The 27,668-nt window shown below is 32.2% G+C and overlaps 1 protein-coding gene across 2 annotated transcripts in view; it reads left to right on the plus strand.

Moving 5' to 3' along the window:
• Positions 1–24,880, plus strand: part of LOC143062798 (uncharacterized) — a 528,850-nt gene extending 503,970 nt beyond the window's left edge. For both annotated transcript variants that reach the window (XM_076234595.1, XM_076234593.1), the window contains exons 2-7: positions 5,957–6,083; positions 12,462–12,759; positions 13,227–13,374; positions 13,647–13,931; positions 17,003–17,135; positions 21,948–24,880. In XM_076234595.1, the coding sequence (XP_076090710.1) occupies positions 5,965–6,083; positions 12,462–12,759; positions 13,227–13,374; positions 13,647–13,931; positions 17,003–17,135; positions 21,948–22,179 (1,215 nt within the window). In that variant the 5' untranslated portion in view covers positions 5,957–5,964 and the 3' untranslated portion in view covers positions 22,180–24,880. The remainder of the gene's footprint in view (positions 1–5,956; positions 6,084–12,461; positions 12,760–13,226; positions 13,375–13,646; positions 13,932–17,002; positions 17,136–21,947) is intronic.
• Positions 24,881–27,668: the final 2,788 nt, after the last annotated feature.

Here is a 27,668-nt window from a genome sequence, read left to right on the forward strand (position 1 = left end):
TGCAATGACGTCACATCATTAGGAACAGCCTTCTGCCTAGAATATTTGTTATTGATAGATGGCGCGCCGGCTTCACAAAATATAGTCTGTTCCGATAAAATAAACGAAGCGTTCAACGTCGTCCAAAAAATACCGTTTTATATAACAGCTCGCAAATATTATTTAGTTTGTATCAATAAACATGAGATCATGTAAAAAGTCGTTAAATATCCATTTATTTTAACATCAAATTTATTTTCAATTCTTCTCAGTAATTCTATTGTTTTTCCTGCATAACCAGTGGCAAACATACAAGAAAATCGTATGACGGCAGATCGTAAAATTGCGACGTTATACAGCGGACAGAGTGCCTAGAACAGGGCACAATATGGATAGAGTGGGGTGCTCATTTTTGCCACATCTTTCCATGTTTTCTACAGTTTATGGTCAGGTTTAAATGTTTTTGAAGTATACTGATATTTCTATATGAAGATAACTTCAAATGCAAAATATACTTAAGCTTGAAAACCGGTTTGTTTTAAGAAAATCATCTGAAAAGTTAGATTAAAGGGTGTTTGAAATTTCCGGATGTTTTGTCAATGGGGGACACATATTCGCCGTTTTTACACATCTATTTAAAACCAAATAACCGCAGCTTTTAACAATTTTTATCAAATCAATTGCATTATAGCACACATTTCAAAGGTATAAAGAATTCAAAATTAGGGCATTCAGTCAAATATTTACTTAGAAATACTTCTTTGAAATCGTGTTTTTTATTCAGGAAATTGTCCGAAAATCGTTGTCCGTTTTTCAGTCATTTTCGGTAGGAGCCGCAATTTTGTCTCAGTTTAAATTTTTTTATATTTGTCATAAAAATATAATTTACGGGTACATTTCTTCCATTTCAGCCATCCTTTGAAGTTTTTACACCTCAAAATCCTTAAACGGCGAAATTGTGTCCCCGGCGAAAATGAGCACCCCACTCTATGTCTTTTTTGCCCCGGGCAATTTTGAGGTTATTGCATATGCAAAACCTAATGTATTCATAACAAATATGTAATAAATATAAATATATGCTGCATAATATTATGCATCTAGTTTTAGACATATGGAATGTAATCCGAATGTTATCTTATTACTTTTAATTGTGCATACACTCAAACTTTATTTTGAGTTGTTTAGATATTTTAGATATCATAAAAGTTTATAAGGACTTTAAAGACAAATCCCTCTATTGTGTATGCGCATATACAAGCGCAACAGTACTATGCCGTCAGTGGTTTATGACGTCGCGGTTTCCGCGAACTGGAAACGTTTATTAGAGTTATTCCTCTTTGAGCCGATGGAGAGAGTGACAATCGTTTTGATAGGTTAATTTGCCGAGAAAAAAATGAAAATTGTTTTTAAATAATAGACATGTTCAGAATTGGATAAAATATGAGAATGGAAAGAGAGTCAACTATACAGCAATCTAACAACAAAAAATACACAAAAATGACCGTAAAGAAACGAAATAGAATCTGGATACTCGACAACAAGATGAGCCAATCAAATTATAATATAATACTTTTTTCCTTAATTTTCTACATGTATAGACTTTTGTAGGTTCTTAATTACATCGATATTTTACAAATCATTAAGAAAGTACGAAAATCATCAATCTTTCTGATCATGTCCTCAAAATTCACTGTATCTTTAGCAATAGGTATGGATATGGCAAATTGCACTGACGTATTTTGAATTTGTACTGCACTTACATTTTTACATGAATATGATAATTAGATTTCAAATAAACACCAACAAAACAGTAGTCTAATGACGCATACATGTAAAACAAAGTAAAGTACATCTAGAGAAGTTAACATATAATCTTCTAACATTGTAGGTTTTTTTATATGACCATTCCGAGTTTGTCCCGATTGTTTGATATTTATGTATAAGGTGTGCATTTTTTGTTTAACCAAAAACATAATCGTGTCTGTGTTAAAAAGATGTCGGAATGAAGAATTACAGAGGAATGCATATGGGGAAAAATAATTAAAAGGAGATTTGAGAAAAGAGGTCGGACTAGGTTTTATTCATACTCACGGTATGACAGCTGTATGAGTATACTTAAACTGAGTTTCTAGCAACATTACGGAATATTTCGATATTCATAGATGCCTTTAAAGGATGAGTGATCAAAACAGAAATGGTGTTAATTAGACCCCGTTAACACTCGCACGGAATTGAAATAAAATCGATCTCTGAAGAGCATCTCGCGTTTTCGATCTTTTTAAAAGAACTTGTGCGTTTACATTTAGTATACATTGCATATCTAAAATAATCAGCCTAACCATTTCGTTGACAAAAAATCGTAAAAAATTGAATAAGGAAATATTTGGTTCATTAGATAATTATATGCTTCTGCATTTATTAATATTATATTTGATTAACATGTCATAAGTAATTAAAAAAAAAATTGTCAGAAAAAAATTACTTATAACGCTCATTTCGTTTGAAGATGAGTAATCTACAGAAAAAAAAAAATACTGAATGAATACAATTGAAAAGATATTGTTTTAAAAAAGTGCACCGAATATCACACGTATAGCAAGAGAATATGGAACGAATAAGTAACAGGGCATCAGTCGAGCACTGAAACGAGTATTTACGCCTTAGAATAGGGTTATTTTTATCTCTTAGAACCAATATATAGCATCATAGACAAGAACAAAAAAGGTGCGACCTATAACAAGCATATTGTAAGCGAATAAGTAGCAGGTCATCGGTCTAACGCTAAAACTGGACCATACGCGCTAATAGGTATATCTCACTTTTAAGAACCTATAGCTAACACCAGAGACAAGAAAACAATTGAAAAGATTTGTTTCGTAATAGGTGCAATGTGTTTCAACGTATAAGGAACGAATAAGTAACGGTATCAGTCGAGCGCTGTAACGGGCCCTGTCTCAACTCAGGAGTATGTAATTTAAAGTGGTTGTTGTTTGCAAAAGAGTCACACATTTGTTTTTCATTAATTATTTTTTTTATTATTATTTTCTAGTTTGAATTGTGTTACATTTGTCCTTTCGGGACCTTTTATAGTTGTGTATGCGGTATGGGATTTGCTCATTGTTGTAGGCAGTACGGTGACCCATTGTTCATAATTTCCAATGTCAATTGGTCATTTGTGGAGCATTGTGTTATTTGCAATCATACCACATTTTCTTTTTTTATTAATATATTTTCAGAAGAATGACGCAAAAAAACGTCGAATATATTAATTTGGTTTTTATTATATCCATGGCACGTTTTGTCAAATCATTTGAGAATAAACACTGAAAACATTTTTAAACTGACCATGCGCAGATTTATTTTCATATCTACATAAAACACTTGGAATTTTATATCGATTGATTGATTGAAAAGTCGATCGCGATGTATCTAAAGCGTTTTCACTTGAAGAAAAATCGGTTCATAAAAAAATAGTTCTTTTAAAACTACGTCTGGGGATGGAATGTTTACGTCCGATTGAAGATCGATCTTTCTCATTTTTGCAATACTAAAGATCGGCGATCTCAGAAATGATCGATCTTTATTGTTATTGGAAACGGAGTCTTAGATTTCTAATGATTTTAAGTAATTATCATCAAAATAAAAAGGAACAACATTCTTAAACGAAATTAAAATTCATGATACCAGAAGCAAAATTCTGTCTTGTCTTTCAGATGTACTTTGATTGAACAATGATATTATATAAAATGTCTTCACTATTTTAAAAAAGAATTTCTGTTCAACACGTAAGCACTATGAGTAACCTGAAATGAAATGTTCACAGAAGCATTCGTGTGTACTTTTGTACAACGCATTGTTTTCCAACCACCGCATTTATATTACGTGTCTGTGATACTGACTGAAAACTAAGTACTATCATGTGTAATTTACTGTGAATTTATCGTAGTTTAAAACAAACAAACAACAAAACAGCAAATAACGAGAACTGGGTTAGCCTAAAACGGCCGAACGTCTTTCGACGTTGTTTTTAGAATTGGCGCAATGTGTTCCCGCCAATTCAAATTGTTAACCCCTTTTTTGAAATATCTCTTTTTCCATTACGGTGACCCCATCTTTTTATTTCCTTATTTTGTTTACATATAAACAACGCATATTCTATTGAAGACTCATGGAGAAATTATTGGTCATTTTTTTTTAAACTTATTTTTTTTATAGGTATTTCACAATAAAAAAAGGCGGGAAAACTATTATAGCGACTTATCATTATTATTTTCCATTCAGTAAAGGGTGATATTATTAAAATAGTTTGTATTAACAACTAAGGCCAGGATTTTTTAATTTATTGGTTTACAGATCCGCCGACCCGATTTTGCTGATTTCCAGAATAAAAATAAAATTCACTTTTCACGCTTTTTTATTCCCGCCGACCTTAACAAATGCATTATCCCTGAAAAATAATTAAAATATTTTTTTCATGAAATGAAATGCATTAATCACTAACAAAATTGACAACACTTTCTGGTGTGAAAAAAAACCTTCCAGTTTACGTTTCTAAATATAGACAAATCAATTATAACTGACCTTGAAGTGTCGTTTGCGCAAATAATTTTGCGGAACGAAACTTGTGTTTAAAACCAATTACACAATAAGGGGTTACACTAAAGACCTGAAAGTGGACCTGAAAAGACCTGAAAAGACCTGAAAATATACGACTAAAATTATTCAAATTGCAATAACTTTTTTATTATTGGATGGAATTTCTTCAAGTTGGAATTTTATTAATTGTAAATAATTATATTTCATTAAAATTTAAAAATTTTAAATAAGAGACAATTTTTTGATGCCAAAAGCTGGACCTGAACGGAGAAATGAAAAGACCTGAAGGGACCTGAAAATCTATGTCGGACTAATTCTAACTACAATAACTTTTTTCGTTTACCTTATTTGTCATCAGTCCGTAAGATGCATCATCTCATAGAAATAGACTTGTCCAAATGTGGACAGGGTGAAGGCATCAAATTAAAGAACTGAATATTAACAAATCATTAGGAATTTTCTTGTTTTTATAGGTAATAAAAAAAATGTCGTTCATTTGGATAAAAAAACGGGAATGCAAGACAACAGATTAACCCGATATCGTTTTTCCAGTGGACGATTCTATTAGGTTTTTGACACGTGTGTTGAAACTTATTTTCGTACGACGTTTATGCATTTTTTCTTTATCAGTTTTCGTGCTTGAAGATCATTATTTACCAAGTTTTCTGGAATTGATTAAGAGCTACGCGAATCTATTTTTCTTGTTTCTGAAATGATGATTTAATTTCGTCTTTGTCCGTGCATCCCCTTTTTTTTTTACTGTAAATTACTAGACAATGTCATGCGTAGTTTATAACAGCTGAGCAATAATGTTTCATTCAACTAAAATTTTAGAAATGATGATAAAATAGCATAACAAACATATTGCTAGAAAGGTGAAATATATATTGATTTTGCATATTTTTTTGTCTTCAAAGATGATTTTTTTTCTTTTTTTTTTCCCGACCGACCGACTCGACTTTTTCATGGGGAAAATCCGTAAACCAACAAATTAAAAAACCGTGGCCTAAGTTAACAAAACAGACAAGTTTTTATTGGATACGGACTTTAAAAAAAATATTACACTGCTATTGACTAGAAGTCCCAATATCCAAATTACGTGAAAAAGATGGCGTTTTAAATCGAAAACGAGGTCGGTGACCCCATTTTTTTATTTGCTTATTTTAAAGCTTTTACCTAGCCTAAAGTAAAAATAAAATATAAAGAAGATGTTATTGGTAGATCTGAATAGAAGGATTTGTCTTTAATATTAAAAACAAATTTGTGAATTAAAATTGATTTTTAAACAATTAAATTGTGAATGTTTTGTGTATAACTGGAATAGCCACATCTGTAAATGAATTCATCATATCAATATGAATGTCTTAAAATATATCTTCAGAAGAAAAAATGGAAAGAAATGTTTGTCGTTACTTTAACACAATGACTGGATGTAGAAATGGTGACAGCTGTCCTTTCATTCATAGAAAGAGAAAAGCCGCAAATGTACCAAGATGTAGATACTACAGGTATAATATATAATAATTAGATACTACAGGTATAATATATAATAATTAGATACTACAGGTATAATATATAATAATTAGATACTACAGGTATAATATATAATAATTAGATACTACAGGTATAATATATAATAATTAGATACTACAGGTATAATATATAATAATTAGATACTACAGGTATAATATATAATAATTAGATACTACAGGTATAATATATAATAATTTAATTTGAGATGTCTTCTGATTGACTGACACTCTATCAGCTCATAGAATATAGACATAATTTTACCATTTAACCATGACATCATCAAAGTTTTAAAACGATTTAACCTTGCTTAAAAGGGAATTAAGAATAGACCAGTTTCACATAAGCTACATGTACTAATCAGCGCTGATCTCCGAATCTTGTATGCGTATGAGTTTAAATCTCGCTTTAATTAAGGATATCATACATGAGATCATACGTGACAGGGGGCTACTGATATTTAGCCAAACAATAATAAATCAACCGATTGACAACATCTCTGTCTCTCGTGGTTTATGCTGAAGATTTTTTATTTTTAAGATATTAATAATCGTTTCTATATTTAGAATAATATTAGTTACACAGTGTGCAATTGTCCTAATACGTAAATTTATCGTGTCAATAAAATTCATATCGGGTGAGGCCAAGCCAAACCCGATATGAATTTTATTGACCCAATAAATTCTGTATTAGGACAATTGAACACTGTGTAACGAATTTATCCTGATTTTGTTATATTACATATTATTATATTCCAATTCAATTTTAGGACAATATTAACAAATATATTTTATAACACGGGTTATGTTCTTCTCATATATGTTATGATGGTATGATACTAAACCCCTAACGGGAAGGATTGTGCCTGATGTTCATATGATGAAATCATAATCTTTCAGTCAGTTTAATTGAAGTCTGGCTCTGGCATGTCAGTTAACTGCTAGTAGTCTGTTGTTATTTATGTATTATTATTGTTTTTTTGTTTATTTTCTTTGGGTACATCTTCTGACATCAGACTCGGACTTCTCTTGAACTGAATTTTAACCTGCGTATTGTTATGTGTTTACTTTTCTACATTGGCTAGAGGTATAGGGGGAGGGTTGAGATCTCACAAACATGTTTAACCCGCCGCATTTCTTGCTGTCCCAAGTCAGGAGCCTCTGGTCTTTGTTAGTCTTGTATTATTTTAATTTTAGTTTCTTGTGTACAATTTGGAAACTAGTATGGCGTTCATTATCACTGAACTAGTATATATTTGTTTAGGGGCCAGTTGAAGGACGCCTCCGGGTGCGGGAATTTCTCGCTACATTGAAGACCTGTTGGTGACCTTCTGCTGTTGTTTTTTTCTATGTTTGGGTTGTTGTCTCGTTGGCACATTCCCCATTTCCATTCTCAATTTTATTTAGATATTAAATTTAAAACTGTGAAAAATAAAAAAATATTATGACTACAAAGCACCTCAATTGTTTTTTTTTGGTTGTTTTTATTAGGTCAATGGTATAAGGGAGATAATTCCAATTGACATAATAAATAAGGGAGATAATTCCAATTGACGTGATATAAATTGTACTGAAATTTATTGGGACAATATCAGCCAATCAAATTGTGAGAAGTTACTTTAAATCAGGATAAATAGTTTTACCATCTATACAGAGAATAACATAAATTTAGAATAAAAAGATCGAGTATGATTGCAAACGAGACAACTATCCACCAGAAGCAAATGACATGAAAGCAACCATATGTCACCATACAGCCCACGACGATGAGAAAATTGATACCGAATAGTACTCTCTAAATGGTCCAGACACAAAACAATTCAAACTAGAAAATAAGTCATCTTGTTGCTGTAAAGAGTTCATAACAGTTGTGTTTATGAGTAAAATGGTTTTAACACAGTATAATCTTGTAATTACTTTCTTTTGCTTACTGCGCTATGTACATTGCTGTATGTCAGTTTGATTTTTTGTGAAAAGAGAAAAAATATTTTGATAAAGAGAAAACAGCCTTCACATCAGAAATTCATTTAATTTCAGTTCTGTTCCAGTTTTTCTCAAATATTTTTTGCATCTTCTTCACATGCATGTTAAGGGTTACAGCCTACATAAAGGTTTAGTATCATAGACTCGAACTTTTAATTTTCTTTAAAAAAAATACAGGTTACTGTTATGGGGACTTTTGCATGAAATTTTATGGGTACAAGGTCAAGATACCGGCACTACTAAATAATCAAAATTTCCAATAACGGTAGTATGGGAGTATAATAATGTTCAATGAAAATTGATAGAATTTTTCCTTACATACTCTTGATTATGTAGTACATAATTATTTTGATATGCTAACAATACGAAAAACACAATGATAGGTCACCGAGTTTGTTTTCAAGCTATAGGCTGTGAAAATATGAAGCATTTTGTATGGATTAAACAGTTGCATTTTTAAGGTAAAAGTATCATTATATGAATATTTGAAGGAAAAACGAATGATAGAATTCCAAAATAAAATGTGAGAAAATAGCTCTTATAAAATGCGTTCAGAAAACAACAGAAAAATGAAGTCACCATGTGTTTTATCCTGTTTAGCGTACATGGCATATACATGTAACATCAATAGAACACTTTCCTATTGACTGTAATAAACACGTAGTAGACAGGGCCCAGCTGGTACCGTGTTGAAGACCGTACATTGATCTATAGTTGTTAAACTTTTGATACATTGTGACATGGACTGATCGACAGTTGAATAATTGGCACTCATACCACATCTGCTTATTTGTATGTACATTTGTTTCAAATATTTCTGTGTCGATGATGTTTTAGACGGCCATGATATAAATGAAGCGAGATATAAAGCAGTTTTAAAATTCGTATCAGAAATACAGGTTCATCTTCAATTTTCAAAGATCAGACTATAATACAATGCATATCTTTTTAATATCTAAGCTGTGTTCATGATCGATTTCATCTATAAAGCAGAGATTCAGTGCCAGCGGGGCGAGTAATTTTCTACATATTGTCAACTTAATCATTTTTCGTGCCATTAAAACCTGTATTTACAACGAGCCTTAAATTAAGATCAAATGCTGAATGACCCCCTCCTAAATTGTTAAAATATTCCCAGTGGCATAAACCACACTGGCCATGATATCTCAGTGTTAATTAGGTACCAGGGTTAACATTTTAAACATCTGTATTAGGGGATGACCATTTGATTTTCAGAAGGAGGGGTAGAAAAATAATATTCTTAGACTAATTTCCTAATAAATAATTATGACCTAGGCAGTATGGAAAAGAATGATCTGCAACACAAAATACAGGAAAAAATTGTGTACAAAAGTTGAATAAATTATCAAATGATTGCCCTTTTTCAGTAACTATATATACAGAATAGGGTACGTTTTTATCAATTTTCACCTGGTGAGATTATACAAGGTAAAACGAGGATTCCACATGGCCAAGGTGTTAATTGCTTTCTTAATGTATGACCTAATAGCCAAGGTGTTAATTGCTTTCTTAATGTATGACCTAATAGCCAAGGTGTTAATTGCTTTCTTAATGTATGACCTAATAGCCAAGGTGTTAATTGCTTTCTTAATGTATGACCTAATAGCCAAGGTGTTAATTGCTTTCTTAATGTATGACCTAATAGCCAAGGTGTTAATTGCTCTCTTAATGTATGACCTAATACTATGTATATGAAGTAAGCCCCGCTTATTTATCTAATTTGTTCTTCCTGTTAGGTGAACGACCTCACCGTGAATTCGTGACATTTAAAGGTACAATTAATATAGAGCCAGGCGGCATATCAGATCGTATATTACTGTGATCAAAAACACAGCAGTAGTCCGTTTTAAAATCTTTTAATGTGTCAATTGTTTGTAACTGAAGTTGTCTGGTCAATATAAATTTTATATTTTGATTCAAATGATGCTCATATTGTTAGAAATGTAAATGCAAACACTGTCAATTTTACTCAATCAGATGCTTGTTTTTCCAAGTCTTAATGATCACTGCTTACAACCGTTAGACCCTTGTTGATAAACTCTCGAGAATTATCGTGTGATTTCATAGTTTTGCTAATTAGATTAGACATGCGCAGTTAAATGTGAAACTGGTGTATAAAATTATAAGAAATAACTAATATTTTTTCTGTCTATTTGAAATATCATAAAAAATGTGGTGCCCACTTTAAAATAACATGCTACACACGTTATTCAGTTTGCACCACATTTTTATGCCCCACCTACGATAGTAGAGGGGCATTATGTTTTCTGGTCTGTGCCTCTGTTCGTCCGTCTGTCCGTCTGTGCCTCCGTTCGTCCGTCCGTCCGTGCCTCCGTTCGTCCGTTCGGTTAAAGTTTTTGGTCGAGGTAGTTTTTGATGAAGCTGAAGTCCAATCAACTTGAAACTTAATACACATGTTCCCCATGATATAATCTTTCTAATTTTAATGCCAAATTATAGTTTTGACCCCAATTTCATGATCCACTGAACATAGAAAATGATAGTGCAAAGTTCAGGTTAAAGTTTTTGGTCATGGTAGTTTTTGATGAAGTAAAAGTTACATCAACTTGAAACTTTGTACACATGTTCCCTATGATATGATCTTTCTAATTTTAATTCCAAATTAAAGTTTTGACCCCAATTTCACGGTCCACTGAACATAGAAAATGATAGTGGGAGTGGGGCATCCATGAACTATGGACACATTCTAGTGTATGTTATTTCTTCATATACACATGGAAAAAAGTATTGCAACACCTTGATTTTTTAAAACTTGAAAAATCAGCCTCTTTTTTTGGATGAAATATAATAAAATATGTGTATAATATTATTGAAACATAGTTTATGATAACATTGGCATTGAAACGAACAAAAAATGTTTGAAAAAAAAATGATTTATATAACCACAATTTTAATACCAAAATGGAGTGTTTTTTGTACAAAAAAATGCATTTTACAACTTTTACTGTAGTCGAACATTACAATGTCAGACATTTCAAAATTAATCCTTAGATGACTGTTCACATCATGGTTGATGGTTATACGCCAAAGAATTAGTACTTTGTGCGCAGCCTCTATCCAAACGGATAACCGCATCTAAACGTCTTCTGATTCCTGCCATAAATCGACTAATTTGTTGCTAAGGTAGCAGCAACCATTTCTGATGACGGGCATTGTTTATTTCATGATGGGTTTGAACTGGGGTGTCCTTTCGCGCACTTTCCGCCCAATAGTGTCCCAAATATGCTCGATATGGTTTAAATCCGGGCTACGATCGTGCCAAGGAAGATGAACCGAATTCCATTTGAACATTGGATCTTCCTCCACGATGCTAATTTCCAACTTTGGCGAACTCTGCACAACATTGGATACGGAAAACTGTGTGTCTGTTCGTTAGCAAAGGTCTCCGAAATGGTCTTATCGCACGATAACCAGTAGCGATGAGTCAATCTCGAACAGTTCTTGTTAAAAGGCTCCTGTATGGCCACCACTTTCTTTTTAGGATTGTCTTGTATGCAATGTGTTTCCTTCTGACCAACCTTCATTATGCTTGATTTTTCTTAGCAAATGGTATAAGGGGTCTTCATTATCTCGGAATGTCTTTTACAGCATTTATTGCCTGATTTATTCTCAAAACGACTTATAGAGAAATGGTGATGACCAACAAAACGTGCAGTTTTTACAGCGACATCCCTGCTTCCCTTATGCTGATAATCTGCCATCTTGCTGCAGTTAAGAGTTGTCCAGGACCCATTATAAGATGTCAATTACATAACTTTAAAAATTTGGTTATTTAAAGGGTTGAAAACAATGAGGATAAAAACAACTGTTTTGCTGTTTACGGGTAGAGTAGCTGCATGTGCAGATAAAAAATTATCGAGTCGATATTTTTTTATTAAACTCAGGTGATACTTAAATAATGTTTAACTAGTTCTATTTTACCAAATTATATCCCAAAAAAATGAAAAGTGTTTTTTTTATTTCAATTTCAATTTGGTGTTGCAATACTTTTTTCCATGTGTATAGATAGAACAAATATTACAGTCATTCCTTAATTATACATACATACTACTTTATCTCTGTCTGTCCATCTGTTTGTCCCTTCAATGCCTAGATGAAAGTTTTGAAGCACATTTAAATTTTCTTAAAATTTTTAAAATCAGAACTTTGTTAAATTTGATACATGTATAAAGGTTCATGTGAGCATGCATGATATACCGTGTGGACTGCAAATTAGAGCTTCCTATATTTGGTATCAAGTTTGTTGTTTAACTAAAAGGATTTTACTCATTATTATACATGTGTATTGTTGAAAGGTTTACGAAAACTGAATGTACCTTTAATACTTTGAAGGGGACCTGGAACATGTCGTTATGAGGACAAGTGCTTTTTTCGTCATGATGATTCAGGGCACAAAAAATCAGTGCATGTAACAAAGAAGCAGCAGACAGAGTTGTCTGGTCCATTACCAGGTGATGTTGTTGATGGGGATGACCAGGACAATAGGTCCGTTGTATATGGTCCACTAGATTCCTCTGAGGAAGATAAAGAAAATACAGCTGCTGGCACTGTTGACAAGGGAACAAGAGCAAAGAAAGGAAAGCATGATAGAAAGTCACCTAAAAGTAAAGAGAAATATCTATCTGTTCAGGTAGGTAACTGCTAAATGTCGTCAAAGTGCTTTCAATTTTTATTGTGTGTGGCCATGACAATTATAGTTCAAAGAGTTTCAAGGACTTGAAAGTCTGGGTTTTTTTTTTTTAGCTTTTAAATTTATACCATTACATCATGTTACAACAAAAATTAATCTTTACCAGCAGTTTGAAAAATGTTTGAGGAAGATTTATGACATGCAACTGTTAGAATTGAAATGATTTTAATGTCAGATTAAGAATTGGAAATTACTTCTTAGTAGATCAATTTCAGTCTACTTTTGAGAAACAAATATGAAATAGAAGCTTCAAGTAATTGATAACCACAAAAATGCCATTTCTGACAAAGCTTACAGTGTTGAAACTATCTGTTCTTATTCACTGGAATAATTTGAAAGAATTTGTTTTTTAATCTTGTTCATTTAAATATGAAATGAAGTTTAAATAGATGTCCTGTATATTTTAGATAAACAATCAAGTTAAAGATGACAGTACTCCGATCAAATCAGCGAAACAGAAGGTTGATGAAGTAACTGGAGATGGCAATAATAATGCAATTACTGGCTGCAATGATGAGGATAATGAGAGTACTGACAATAAGACTCTAACCTGTGGTAAGTACTTAGGCCCATACTGATGGATTGCTCTAATTTTGTTGGATTTTCTCCTGTGACCTATCTGGATACACTCATTTTGAAAACTCGATCTCACTATCCCATGTCTGCAAAACTAATAATTGGTCAATTGTTCATTTTGTGTCATTAAATTGCAAAATATTTGCCACTGGATACAACTACCAGTCATTAAGGGCTAATTCCCAGCAATTCCCTTTCAATTCTACTATGTCATGTATGTTTACACTTGCAATTGAACTTTATTATTTCAGGAGAGTGTGGAATTGTATTGGAAGATGTGCCACTTGAAGACGATAAGCAACTTGATGAACTTGAGAAACATTATAAAGAAAATGTACTGAAAATGGAGAAACACCACATAAAATTCCTAGACAAAGATCAACGTTTCAAGTTTTCAACTTCTTGTAGTGTTTGTGCCAAGGACTTTTCTAAGTCTTATGGATTATTGAGGCACATTACTGATAAAGTCAAATCAAAGAAAAATGATTGGAAATCTCATGAAGAATTCTTAGAATCAGTTTTGTCTGGATTTTGGGGTTAGTCTTGTTGGGATTGTCACTAAATTTATTGTCAAAAATATTCTTTCATCTGCTACTTGAAATATGGACCATAATTTGGTATTGGGACCGTTTCCAATAACGATAGAAAAGTGATAAAACATTGTATTTTGGTGAGAGAAGTTGTTGCTCAACCATCAAATGCTATTATTTCTATTAAAATAAAGATGCTTTCTACTCTCCCCTAGAGAGAATTTGAAATAAACAAATGTTTCAGTTTATCCGGCCGCTTTTCTGTGTCGTTTCTTAGCGTTATTTTCGCTTCCGAAGTGTGTAACGCTGGTAAATTTAAAGATAATCGTCGCCTGCAAAATCGTAACTTTTGCTTTCAAATTATAAAGAACATCGACCAATAAGAATAGTCAGAAGAAAATGCCGAGAACTATAAATATTTCTGTAGCAGGTGTAGGAACATTAGCGTTACTTTGGTTTCGATTTCGTAACGCAAATTTTAGATGGTGTAATCTGCTTTGTTGTAAAAGAATTCTTTACAACAATATGCAAATATGAACTCTCGTGAGATGTTCAAACAGGTAAATCAGAGATGATTTACATTCTAGTTTTGTTCTTAGTAATAATTAAGTTAGAAAATGACGTAATCGTTATGCGTTACATTTCACAAGAATATTTCCTTTTTTTATTAAAATTGTTTTTGTCGTTAAGTTCTAATCATTTCCGGTCATACGTGAAACATGTGACTTACATGTGATCATGCGCTTACGGCCGGATATATATGAATTACTAGGTCTAAACCTTGGTTTTGTTTCCAACGGGATGTTAGCAAGCATATTCTGTAGACTTGTTTCATATTGGTTAAAAAAGGAAAATACAATTTTCAAAGAGATCTCGCCGGGAGTCTTCTTATTTTTCTTATGTGCATAATGTTGAAAACGATTTTGAGTGAAAATAAATGCCCAATAACTTGACAAAACCGATTTCAGATTTGACGGACGTTAAAACACACTTTGTTTCCAGATAACGATGAAAAAGGGTTCTTGGAAAATTCAATTGACGTTAAGTTTCTTATCATTGTGCCGATGCTCGTTGAATTGATTTTGCTTCAGCAGTAAATATTACTGGATATTTTAGGTGAATAAAGATAATTTAATAAAAGATACATGTTAATATATCGTTACACTTGGAATGTACAAAGTTGGTATCTTTGTCACAATTTATAATTATTTTTCTTTAATCATGTTCTGCAAACACTTTTCAGAAATGCAATAAACTTGTCAAATTAGAAGTAAACTTTTACCATGCATGACTTGAAAGGAAGTACTTTATTGATTTTAGCCCACTAAAGTAGGTTAAAATGTGGAAACCATGTAGATGGTGTACAGGTCACAAATATCACATGGTGCCTATTTTAAAGATTTTAATTCCAAGTTAAAAGTTTTTTTCTTTACTGGATTTAAAGAATTTTACATTGCCAATGATTTGGAATAAATTGTATATAACTGGAATTTCAAAACCAAATATAAATACATTTTCTTGGCTAAAACATCAAGATACAACGATTATGGTATCCTGTATCAATAAAGAAAATATGGAAATTTCTGAATAAATTGTACTAATTGTTTTCAAAACAAGCACATATTTAGGAGTTTTATAATACTGTTACATTTAAGATGGATTTTAAGAAAAAGTATACCGTTCAGATTATTTTAAGGAGATTTTGCAATAAAATAAAACTAAAAAATGCTTTCGGTTTCTTATGGTTTCCTGTTGCGTTTAAAAAAAACTTTAATTTAACATTGAGAATAAATTTTAAATATTATCATGAAGCAAGTTACACCAGTAATGGTGTTCATTTATGTCTTTTAAAATATATTGTGCAAAATAAAGAGAATAAAGATTAGTTTCCTGTTTGGTTTCCTGTCACGTAAACGGTGAATCAAAATGTATTAATTTTTTCTCGAAAAACTCAATTGTTCCATTAATACTATTCTAACACCAACACAACCCACAGAATAAAAGTTAAAGTTTTAGAACTTATAAAAAAGGATACAAAAAGAAACCAAAGGCCGAATACCAAATTATGGTCCATATATTATGCCTCATATATTTTATATGAACAGGTCTTTTCTTACTATGGCATCACCTTTTATATTTTTATCTGTATATCTGATCAGCAAGTTTCAACAGCATCCAGTACATTGAAATTAAACAAATCTTTACACAAAATTGCTGTTATCCAACATAGCTGTTGATGAAATACTTCAATATTTTATCAGGTGAATTGAGGGGGGGGGAGCTCTCAAATTAAATAAATTTGGTTGCAATTGCTTTAGAATTATAGATAAAAGAAACCCATATAAATGAGTGGCAAGGTTCTTTATTATTAAAAATGCCTCTTATGCCCCTTTAGGTTTAAATCTGGAACAGCCCTTATCAGATTAATTTTTCAGGGAAAGATCGATGGTTGGCACAAAGCTAATCATTGGCCTAGCTGTTGCCAATAATATGGGAGTTTGTCAATACCAAATCTATATTTATTTGATTTTTGAATCTTGTTGATTTTTAGGATATTTCACATTACAGAACTTGGACTTGACCATGTCTTCATATATAAGTTTTTCAATCCAAAATATTGATAATTTAAACAGAATGTTATGAAACTGATACACAATGCTTATCACCACAAAACACAGATCGACTTTGAATTTGTGGCTGCACTATTACTGTTATTGAGTCCTTTATTAGTAGAAAAAATAGCTGAATCTGCTGTTTCCATTCCTCAACCAAGTTTTATGAAACTTATACACAATGCTCATTACCACAAAACATTGGTCAAGATTTACTTTTGGTGACAGCAGTTCTGCTGTTCTAGAGTAATTCTCTAAAATATGAATTGAAGAATTGTTGAAAACGTATGTTTATATCTTTAAAATACTTGCAAAAATTCGGTTAAATTGACAATATGTAGTCAAAAGCTAAATAATTTGATACAATTTTAAGTTTGTTTTGGTATAGGTTATCAGTGTAAACATACCTTTGTATTTCCAATTGATTAATTAAAGAGTTCTTCAAACTGATTTTATATATTTTAGAAAGAGACCTTGGTCTGACTGATGATAAAGAATGTATGGATTGGCTATTGATACATTTAGTAGAATCTTATGAAGGAGAAGGTACAGACAGTGATGATACTGATGAGGAAGATGGAATGAATGCTTTGTTTGGGTAGGTTTTAGTAATAATGGAATGAATGCTCTGTTTGGGAAGGTAACAGTGTTACTGGAATGAATGCTCTGTTTGGGTAGGTTACAGTGTTAATGGTATGCTCGGTTTAGGTAAGTAGCAGTGTTAATGGTATGCTCGGTTTGGGTAGGTAACATTGTTAATGAAATGAATGTGCTGTTTGGCTAGGTAACAATGTTCATAGAATGTATGCTCTGTTTTGGTAAGTAACAGTGTAAATGGTAATGCCCCCGTTTGGGTAAGTAACAGTGTGAATGGAATAAATGCTCTGTTTTGGGTAAGTTACAGTGTTAATGGTATTCTTGGTTTGGGTAAGTTACAGTGTTAATGGTATTCTTGGTTTGGGTAAGTAACGGTGTGAATGGAATAAATGTTCTGTTTTGGGTAAGTAACAGTGTGAATTGAATAAATGCTCTGTTTAGGGTTAGTAACAGTGTTAATGAATTAATGCTCTGTTAGATTAGGTAATGGAGTGAATGCCTTGTTTGGGTAGGTAACATTGTTAATGGAATTAATTCTCTGTTAGGGTAGGTAATGTTGTTAATGGAATGCTCTGTTAAGGTTGGTAACTGTTAATGGAATGAATGTTATGTTTGGGTATTTAGTGTTAATCCCAGGAATATTTTGAATTCTCTGTTAGGGTAGGTAATGAATGGTTTGTATAGGGCAATAAAAATGAGCATAACAACCCAAGTTTAGGTTAATTTAAATGTTCTCTTCTTATTTGTATGTTTGTATTTAGGGAGCTACCATTTGATTTTTAATGGGGAAGGGGGGACTAGGATGAAATTTGAAAAAAAAAGCAGGACAGGAGTTTTAAGAAGGCAGGATGAAATACTTTGAAAAAAAAGGCAGGACCAAATAGCCTGAAAAATAAAAAGGCAGGACAGAGATAACAACTAAATGAAAATGCAGGACACTTTTTTTTTAATCCTAGAACCCCCTCCCCCATAAAAGTTGAATGGTAGCTCCCTAATTTATTAATTTGTACTGTTCTTTCAGAGTGGCTATAATAAAACTGAAGTCTGTGCTGGTATTTAAAGGTGGAGTTTCATAAATCAAATGCAAATATGAATACAAAATGTAAATATGCAAACACCCAAATGCAAATTATGATTCTTAGTTGGGTGGGCGAGAGGGATAAAAACATGGTTTCTTTCAAATTTATATCCATATTGTGCAGAACTTATCTCTTTTAAGAAAAGCTAAAGTGGTGAATCTGAAACATGGAGTACACCCGTAATAAATTAAACAAAATGACTAGCTATTTTTAATACGTCCGCAAAAATATTTTAAATGTATGATGTTGTCGTTGTCCGAATACACATTGCTTTCTGGACAATAACTTTAATTTAAGAGAATGGATCTCTATGAAATTTTTTAAAAGGTTCAATACCATAAAAGGAAGGTTTGGATTGATTTTGGGGATGATGGTTATAATCCTTTAGGTATTAGGGGCCCAAAAAAAGCATTTTACTAGTTTCATGATAATAACTTGTGTATAAGTATTTTGATTGCTCTAAAATTGTACCACAATGTTTAATACCACAAGTAGAAGGTTGGGATTTATTTTGGGGGTTATGGTGCCAACAATTTAGAAATCAAGAGCCAGAAAGGGGCCAAAAACACGCATTTTGTAGTTTCCAGACAATAACTTGTGAATGGATCTCTCTGAAATTGTAGTACAAGCTTCCATACTACAAAAGAAAGGCTGATCCTACCATAGGAAACATGTGTATTATGTTCCAAATTGATTGGACTTCAATTTCATCAAAAATTACCTTGACTAGCACGACGAACAATCAGACTCACAGACCAGAAAACATAAATCATAAGTGGGGCATAAAAATCTCAAAAGGAACATAAAAAATTCAGAATAATGAGCTCTATCAATTGTCCATATACATAAACTGTAAGACAAATTATGAGCTGCAAATTATTGCTCTTTTTTTTAGCTCATCTGGCCGGAAGGGACAAGTGAGCTTTTCTCATCACTTGGCGTCCCTCGTCCGTCATAGTCGTTGTTAACTTTTACAAAAATCTTCTCCTCTGAAACTTCTGAGCCAAATTAAACCGAACTTGGCCACAATTATCATTGGGGTATCTTTTTAAAAAAAATGTACGATGACCCGGCCAACCAACCAAGATGGCCGCCATGGCTAAAAATAGAACATAGGGATAAAATGTAGATTTTGGCTTATATCTTTGAAACCAAAGCATTTACAGCAAATCTGACATGGGGTTAAATTGTCCATCAGATCAAGATCTATCTGCCTGGATAATTTCAGATGCATCTGTCAACCTGTTGTTGGGTTGCTGCGCCTGAATTGGTAATTTTAAGAAAATTTTGTCGTATTTGGTTATTATCTTGAATATTATTATAGATAGAGATAAACTCTAAACAGCAATAATGTTCAGCAAAGTAAGATCTACAAATAAATCTCAACATGACCAAAATTGTTAGTTGACCCCTTGAGGAGTTATTGGCCTTTGTAGTAATTTTTTTGTAAAATTTTGTAATCTTTAATAAAAATGTTCTACTCTGAAACTACTAAGACAAATTAAACCAAACTTGTCTGCAATCAGCATTTGGGTATCTAGTTTAAAAAATGTGTCCAATGACCCCAACCGTGAACCAAGATGGCCAACATGGCTAAAAATAGAACATAGCGTAAAATGCAGTTTTTGGCTCGTATTTCTGAAACCAAAGCATTTAGAGCAAATCTGCCATGGGTGAAATTGTTTATCATGGCAAGATCTATCTGCCCAGATGAAAATGACAAGCCCCTGAATTGGTAATTTTAAGGAAATTTTTGCCGTTTTTGGTTTTTATCTTGAATATTATATATAGATATAGATAAACTGTAAACAGCCATAATGAACAGCAAAGTAAGACCTACAAATAAGTCAACATGATCAAAATGGTCAATTGACCCCTGAAGGAGTTATTTCCCTTAATAGTCAACTTTTAACAATTTTTCGTAAATTTGATAAACTTTTATAATTTTTTTTCAAAATACTTTCCACTGTAACTACTGGGCAAAGTTCATTAAAGATAGAGATAATTGTAAGCAGCAAGAATGTTCAGTAAAGTAAGATCTACAAACACATCACCATTACCAAAACACAATTTTGTCATGAATCTACCTATGACCTTTGTTTAATGTGCACATAGATCAAGGTGAGCGACACAGGCTCTTTAAGAGCCTCTAGGTTTTTTTGCATTTTATCATGAAAACTGATATTTAGAGAGAAATATTTTTTTACGTTATGCCTTATATGATTTAAATTATAACAGATAAATAAACATTTTTTTCTGTCTGTAACTAAAGGGCCAAGTTTATTATAGATAGAGAAAATTGTAAGTAGCAAGAATGTTCAGTAAAGTAAGATCTACCATCACCATCACCAAAACACAATTTTGTCATGAATCCATCTGTGTCCTTTGTTTAATATGCACATAGACCAAGGTGAGCGACACAGGCTCTTAAGAGCCTCTAGTTTTGTGATGAAGTCTTTTCTCGTCTACAGATTGCACTTTGTAAATACAGCTGTTTCTCAAACTACGCCTCTTTTGGGGAGATATAGAATATACATAGATAATTAACTTTGTTTACATACTGGTTCCCAGTTATGATCTCTATGTTACCAGTAAATATACATATTCATCTATTAAATTAGAAGACCTCATTTTGTGTGTCGCTTCTCTTCCTTCCATAAGAAGTTTGTCATCATGCATCTGTGTCCTACAGGACTATGCAAAGTCACATTTATCATCCTTGCTAATGATTATTCAGTTTTGGTTATTTTGATAGAAAAACAAAAATAAGGAAGTTTGGATATTGCTTCCATCAAAGGACAGACTTTTAGGCCATAGACAAGACTTTTGTTTAGGATGGGTTAAAATTACAGTCACCCTACTTGGGAAAGGACAATTTCGTGAATATACTATGTTCATACATATACTAAAAGTGAAGTGTGTTTGCTATTAACTATAAATTCCAAGTTGACTATCCACAGTGATGGCTGTTATATTATATAGAGAGCCGTGCCGGATAGAAATCTTGGAATTAATAGTAACTGAAATACACGTTATATTATTTATAGTATATGTATGTTAAAAGGGAAAATTGTTAAAATTAACAGATAACAAAAAATAACGGACTATGCAAAAAAGAAGTAGGGCTATAAATGACTTTGATACCTTTCCTTAATTTTTTTCCAAAAAATCATCCTACAACAGTTTACATACTTTCATTCACTCTATAAATGACCGCGATTTCGATGGTGTGTTCTAGTATTGTTGATCATCTCAACGAGATTGACTTTCTCGCTTGAGCTGGTACAGCGAAAGCGAGAAAAGCAATCGAGTTGAGATGACCAATGATAATCTGTTTATCGCTATTTTACCTATGACGAAGTTGTCAATTTTGTTAGCAACGCCACGTGGCCTCCTTAGTTTCTAGCGATAATTTTTCCATCTCAAGCGAGAAGCATGATATGAAAATTATCACAAAAAAAGATCAAAGGAAAAATGCACAAAATAGCGATAAAAGGAGTTCTTTTGGAAAATTACATTGTCAATATTTACAGAAATGCAACCTACAATGTTGGAGAGTGTCCTTTGTTTGATATGCTCATAGACCAAGGTGAGCAATACTGGCTCTTAAGAGCCTCTAGTTTGAAATTTTTCCACTTTCCATATTTCGTTCTAGATTTTTTTAAATGGTCTTCTTGGTTTCATGTTTCATATATTACATACTGATATATACATGTACAAATATATGATTTCAGATTGATGGCTTTGAGTAAACATCTTCACGGGGGACCACATTTCCATGGTAATGATGACTTTTTAGACTCAGATGATGACTCTCCAGACTCAGATAATTATGGTAACCCATGGGGCATGGATGCTGATGATATAAATGAACTGGCATGCCAGGGAATAATGCCATGGGATCCAGAGGCTGGTGCTGCTCTAGCAGTATTAAACGGAGAGGATGATTATGATTACTTTGGTTAAAAAGGAGACATTTATGTGTTCTGTGAACATTGAATTAAAATGAGGATCCAATTGTTATTAAATAATGGTGCTACGATTTCAATAAACATAAAGATTAACCTGGTTTATCATAGCATATCATATCTACAAACATTTTGGAGCTACAAAGGGGGAGAAAATGTATGACAACATTATTTTCATTTGAATTTTGTATTTTAAGAAACCAACTAAATTGATGAAAGATGGTGATCATTCTATTAAATATAAAAGATTTTGACATCGCTTGCTGGTGGCAGGTCAAAAGGGGAAGGTTTTAATGTTTTTAAAGTAGAAAAAGTGAAATTCACTTGAAGAACTTGTTTTTGCCCGTATGACATGCATGCATGAATTATTCTGTTTCACTGTACTCAGCTTCCTGCTAGTGTCAGTTGGATTTAATCAATTATGAGTCTTTTGCTTACCTAGACAAAAAAAAAACATGTTAGTTTTTTGCATCCCTTGGTGTAATTGATTAAATGATCTGATGGACAGTCAGTCCATATTTATATTGACAAAACATTGTACATTGAATATTTAAGATATCAACTATTATAAATTATAGAATTTTTAACCGGATTTTTGTGACAAAAATGTCGGTTATTGATTTGGGGATGTACGGCGTGCGGGCGGGAATCAAATGTTGTCCGTGCATTAACTCATGAACCGTTCAACCAAAGCTTTTAAAATTTTAATATGTTGTTACTGACAACTAAATGAAGGTCAAGTTCAATAATGGCGATTTTGACTTTTACCGTTCAGGAGTTATGGTTCTTGAAAGATTGAAAAATGGAGTTTACAGTCGTGTCCGTGCATTTACGCATGAACTGTTCTACCTAAGCTTCCCAAATTTTAATATGTTGTTACTGATGACAAAATGGAGGTCAAATTCAATAATGGCGATTTTGACTTTTACCGTTCAGGAGTTATGGTTCTTGAAAGATTGAAAAATGGAGTTTCCAGTCGTGTCCGTGCATTTACGCATGAACTGTTCTACCTAAGCTTCCCAAATTTTAATATGTTGTTACTGATGACAAAATGGAGGTCAAGTTCAATAATGACGATTTTGACTTTTACCGTTCAGGAGTTATGGTTCTTGAAAGATTGAAAAATGGTGTTTCCAGTCGTGTCGGTGCATTTTCTCATGAACCATTCAACCAAAGCTTTTGAAATTTTAATATGTTGTTACTGATGACAAAATGGAGGTCAAGTTCAATTATGACGATTTTGACTTTTACTGTTCAGGAGTTATGGTTCTTGAAAGATTGTGAAACACGTTGTTGCATTTACTCATGAACCATTCAATCTAAGCTTTTCAAATTTTAAGATGTTGATACTGATGACAAAATTTGATATTGACGATTTTCACTTTCACCATTCATCAGTAATGGTTCTTGTGATATTGCCAGGACACAAATAAATATTAATAAATCCGGTTTGCTGTCGTTGTGACAGCCTCTTGTTTTATACAATTTAAGGTGGCTCGGGACTATTCGACTGCGCATAATTACACGCATGAATTACAAAAGTATTTGTCGTAATTTTTTTTCATATTTTGATTGATTAGAAATATTAAATCATTGTAGTTATGTGACTAATAGAATATTTTCGTTATTATCGGTATTTTTTAAAGGGTCAAAATGACATTTCACCCATTTTTACCATTTTCCCGCCAAAATTTGTGTTGTAAGGCAAAATAATTTTTTTTCCTTATCGGTGACCTATGTTTTTTATTGGCTCATTCTTTGAAGCTGTATTCCAGCTTTTTATATTACAGATTTGGAACAATTGTCATAGAACGTTTTTTTGATATTCCGAAAAAAATATGTCAACACCTCTATTTCCCCTATCATTTCATTCAAAAATGGTCTCTTTTACATACCTGTTTAAAAGTAAAATTTTGAGCTTAAATGGTCCGTGACCCCTATTTTTTTTCGATCAATTTGATTCATTTTCTTTAAAGAATAAAATAACCAAAAATACGGCACTTCTGATAGAAACTTCGAATACGCCCGAGCCACCTTAATACGCTTCTTCAGGATTAATATGATTTAGTTGTTAACTTTATAATGAGTTGTATATTGTATTAAACCATGTACAGATCTGCCAGGAAGTTATTTCCTGGTTGATGTTTGGTGTTATTTTCAGTATATCCGAATTCAAATATCTATTGAGTATGTTGAGTATGGAAATTTTGTCAATATATGGCATATTTTCAGGATTTTGCTGGACAAAATATTTCTGAATGTGCAGTTATAAATATACCAATACTTAAAAATTGTTGTCTTTATGAAATTTTTTATATGTTTCTTATGATAAGTAGAAAATGTACACGTCAGCTGAAGTGAATTTTGTCATTTACGGTCAGTACAGGGTTGGTAAATTTATTGATCGTCCCCTGTGTTCTCTTTATGGAGTGGAAACCCTATTTTTCAATCATTAAGATTAGGACATATGCTAACTTGGAATATGAGAAATTCTTTTTATATTCAATATTTTGATGAAATCTAATGTTAAATTTGAGTTTGTAAAAGTGGGCTGTGATGACAAACCAACTGAACTGTTGTTTTCATGATGCATGTTTCATTCTCAGGGACAGATGATTATTTGACATCTTAATGTATATAATTATGAAATTGTTCTGTTTAAAAAGTGCTATACAAAAATAAAAATGTTATTTCAAAAACTATTTTATTTCTGCCTTCTTTTTTTTCAGGAATTTGTTTGTACTATGGGAAGTGTTTATAAATGTGTATCATCGACCAGAGTATATGTTCTTCAATTTTTCCATTTAACTCTACCTTGATTTATTCTAAAGTCCGCATTTATTCATGAAAACTAATTTTGGTTTTGCCAAGTTTTTAGTACATTTTTACACAATGTTATGTTCTATAGATAAGAAAATCTTTTCCATATTTCACACCATTGAAAATATCAGAGGCGGATTTAGGGGCAGGGGGCCCGGCCCCCCCCCCTTTTTGGGAAAAAATTTGGTTGCTTATATAGGGAATCACTGAAGCATGACTGGAGCGGGCCCCCTCTTAGGTCAGTCAGTGGGCCCCCACTTATGAAAATTTCTGGATCCGCCACTGAATATGTCATTTTTAAAATATAATATACATGAATAGACTGAAATGTTGTCATCTTACCATTACTATCATTTATATTGTACTATATGCAAATGTTAACTTGTCCATTAGATCCCTGAATTTGATGAAGAACCAAATCGCCTTGTTATATTTTTTGCCTGGCTGGTGATGAAATTTCATTAAATGCAAGAAAAAGGAATGCTTATTCAGCAGTGTAAAGCTTTATCTTATGTATACATTTTTGGAAAGATTAGAACCTGTTCTAAATCTTTACTTAGGCACTGGCCTCCATAACAACACGACAGGTTAGCTACTGTTACTAAATGTATTCACACTGAAATATAGTTCCCTATTGTTCTCATGCATGTGCACATAATACACATATAAACTGAAAAAAATATGTATATTATTGGAGCAGTTCATTCAAGAATGTATGTCTTTAAGGTGTATTGATGTGCAGGCTTTTTTTATAAACATTTTGATTAGGTAATTGGGTATTGATACAATACTAGTATGATTGACAACTGTCATTATCACTAAACAATTAGAGACAAGGTAGACCTTTAATTACAATGCCCCACCTCCTAAACTGTCAATCAAATTAACCACATTACTTATCAATCTCAGTCTTACATAATTATACAGTCCCTGCTATATACAAATATTCAACCTCAATTGAATACACAAATGTATATATTAGATGTTTGATATATATAAGGATTATAGATTTATTTATTGCCTATTACTTTTGATCTACATTGCTTAAAGTGATTCTGTCAGTTATATCTGAAAGATAAATGATTAATGGATTAAAAAAATCATTAAAAAAAATGAAATATAAATATGAATATATAAAAGGTATTCAAGTAAGGCCTTCAATTTACTTGATAAATTTCCAATAATTATTTGTAATAAATCAACAATTTAGATTAGTTCACTTTTTTTTTTATCAGGAATTGGCTTGAAACAGTTTTAAATTATTAGTTTATTCCCCATCAATCATAATGTCTATTTTAGTCATTTGAATTTTTATTAGAAGTGAATATATATTTTTGCAATCAAGAAAGAATCCCCATTTCAATAAAATAAGTTTTTTAATTTGTTTACGTTGAAAAGGTACATTTTCAATGCCCTGTGTTGAAAAATACTTTAAAAATATATCAAAAGGCACTGTACAATTTTTAATCTACAATGTCATATAACCTCTGTTTCAACTTACAAAATGCCCCAAAACAACATTTTTAGATTATTTTTGTTGACAATTTAAACATTGTTAAAGTTCTTAGCTGTTGGTCTAGAATTTATGTCTTACAAGGATAGTTGGTAACATTTACTAGAATAATTTTTGATTTGCAATTTTTTTTTTTTTTTTAAACATGTTCAGAACAGGCAACATTATTTGGATAAGATATAACCTGCAGTTTAAATAAAATTGTGCAAATTCCGAGACCAATATTATTTAATTTGAGGTCATTTTATCATCATACTGGAAAAACACGTTTTCTTCTAAAGACCTAGCTGCTGTTAATGCAATTTTTAGCAATATTGCATTATTATTGTTCATTTTTCCCCACCATACATGAAATTGTTCAAATTACTCTTCTAATCTTTCCATGAGTGATTTACAGTTGCTTTATATTATGAAGTTTTCTTCAGTCATGTGGACTTACTGCTGAGTGCAAGCAAGAAGTGCTGAAGGTTGTGGTTTCATTTCCTGGCGATTTTAAAAATTTGACATTAATGGTCGGCACAAGGACTGGTATGTTCAGAGTCAGAATATTGTATATGTAAAAAGACGTGGTATGATTGTAATTGAGACAACTCTTCACATGATACCAACCAAATGACACAGAAATTAACAGCTAAATGTCACTGTAAGGCCTTCAACAACGAGCAACACCCATTGTGTCCATGAAGGATGACGTGTCTGGTGAATCAAATTATAAGCCTGGTACCTTTGATAACTATTGGAACAATAGTTCTAATTCTTTCCTAGGCACCATCCTCCCAAAAACGAAGTAGCACAGGTTAGCTACTAAATCTTTAAACTGTATATACGCACTGAAGATAGTTCCCAATATTTCTTAAATCAGTGTGCATATTTATGTATGAAACATTTGGGTTATATCTTTTGAGCAGTTGTTTCAAGTCTGTGTGTCTTACGTTTTCTCATAACAACCATGTTCTTTGATTGGTAGGAACAAAAACACAAACTATGTACTACCTACATTTAGGATCATTCAGTTCAGGTTGAGATGAAATTGATACAGTAATTTCCGAGGAGAAAATTTTAAAAAGTCTAATAATATGTACAAGTTTGAAGTACAACAAAAGCCAAGACATGGTGAGCTTAGTTTAAAAATGTGAATTTTGAATTTTCTAAAT

The sequence above is a fragment of the Mytilus galloprovincialis genome, chromosome 2 (assembly GCF_965363235.1).
Source record: "Mytilus galloprovincialis chromosome 2, xbMytGall1.hap1.1, whole genome shotgun sequence".
In the NCBI taxonomy this organism is placed as follows: domain Eukaryota; kingdom Metazoa; phylum Mollusca; class Bivalvia; order Mytilida; family Mytilidae; genus Mytilus; species Mytilus galloprovincialis.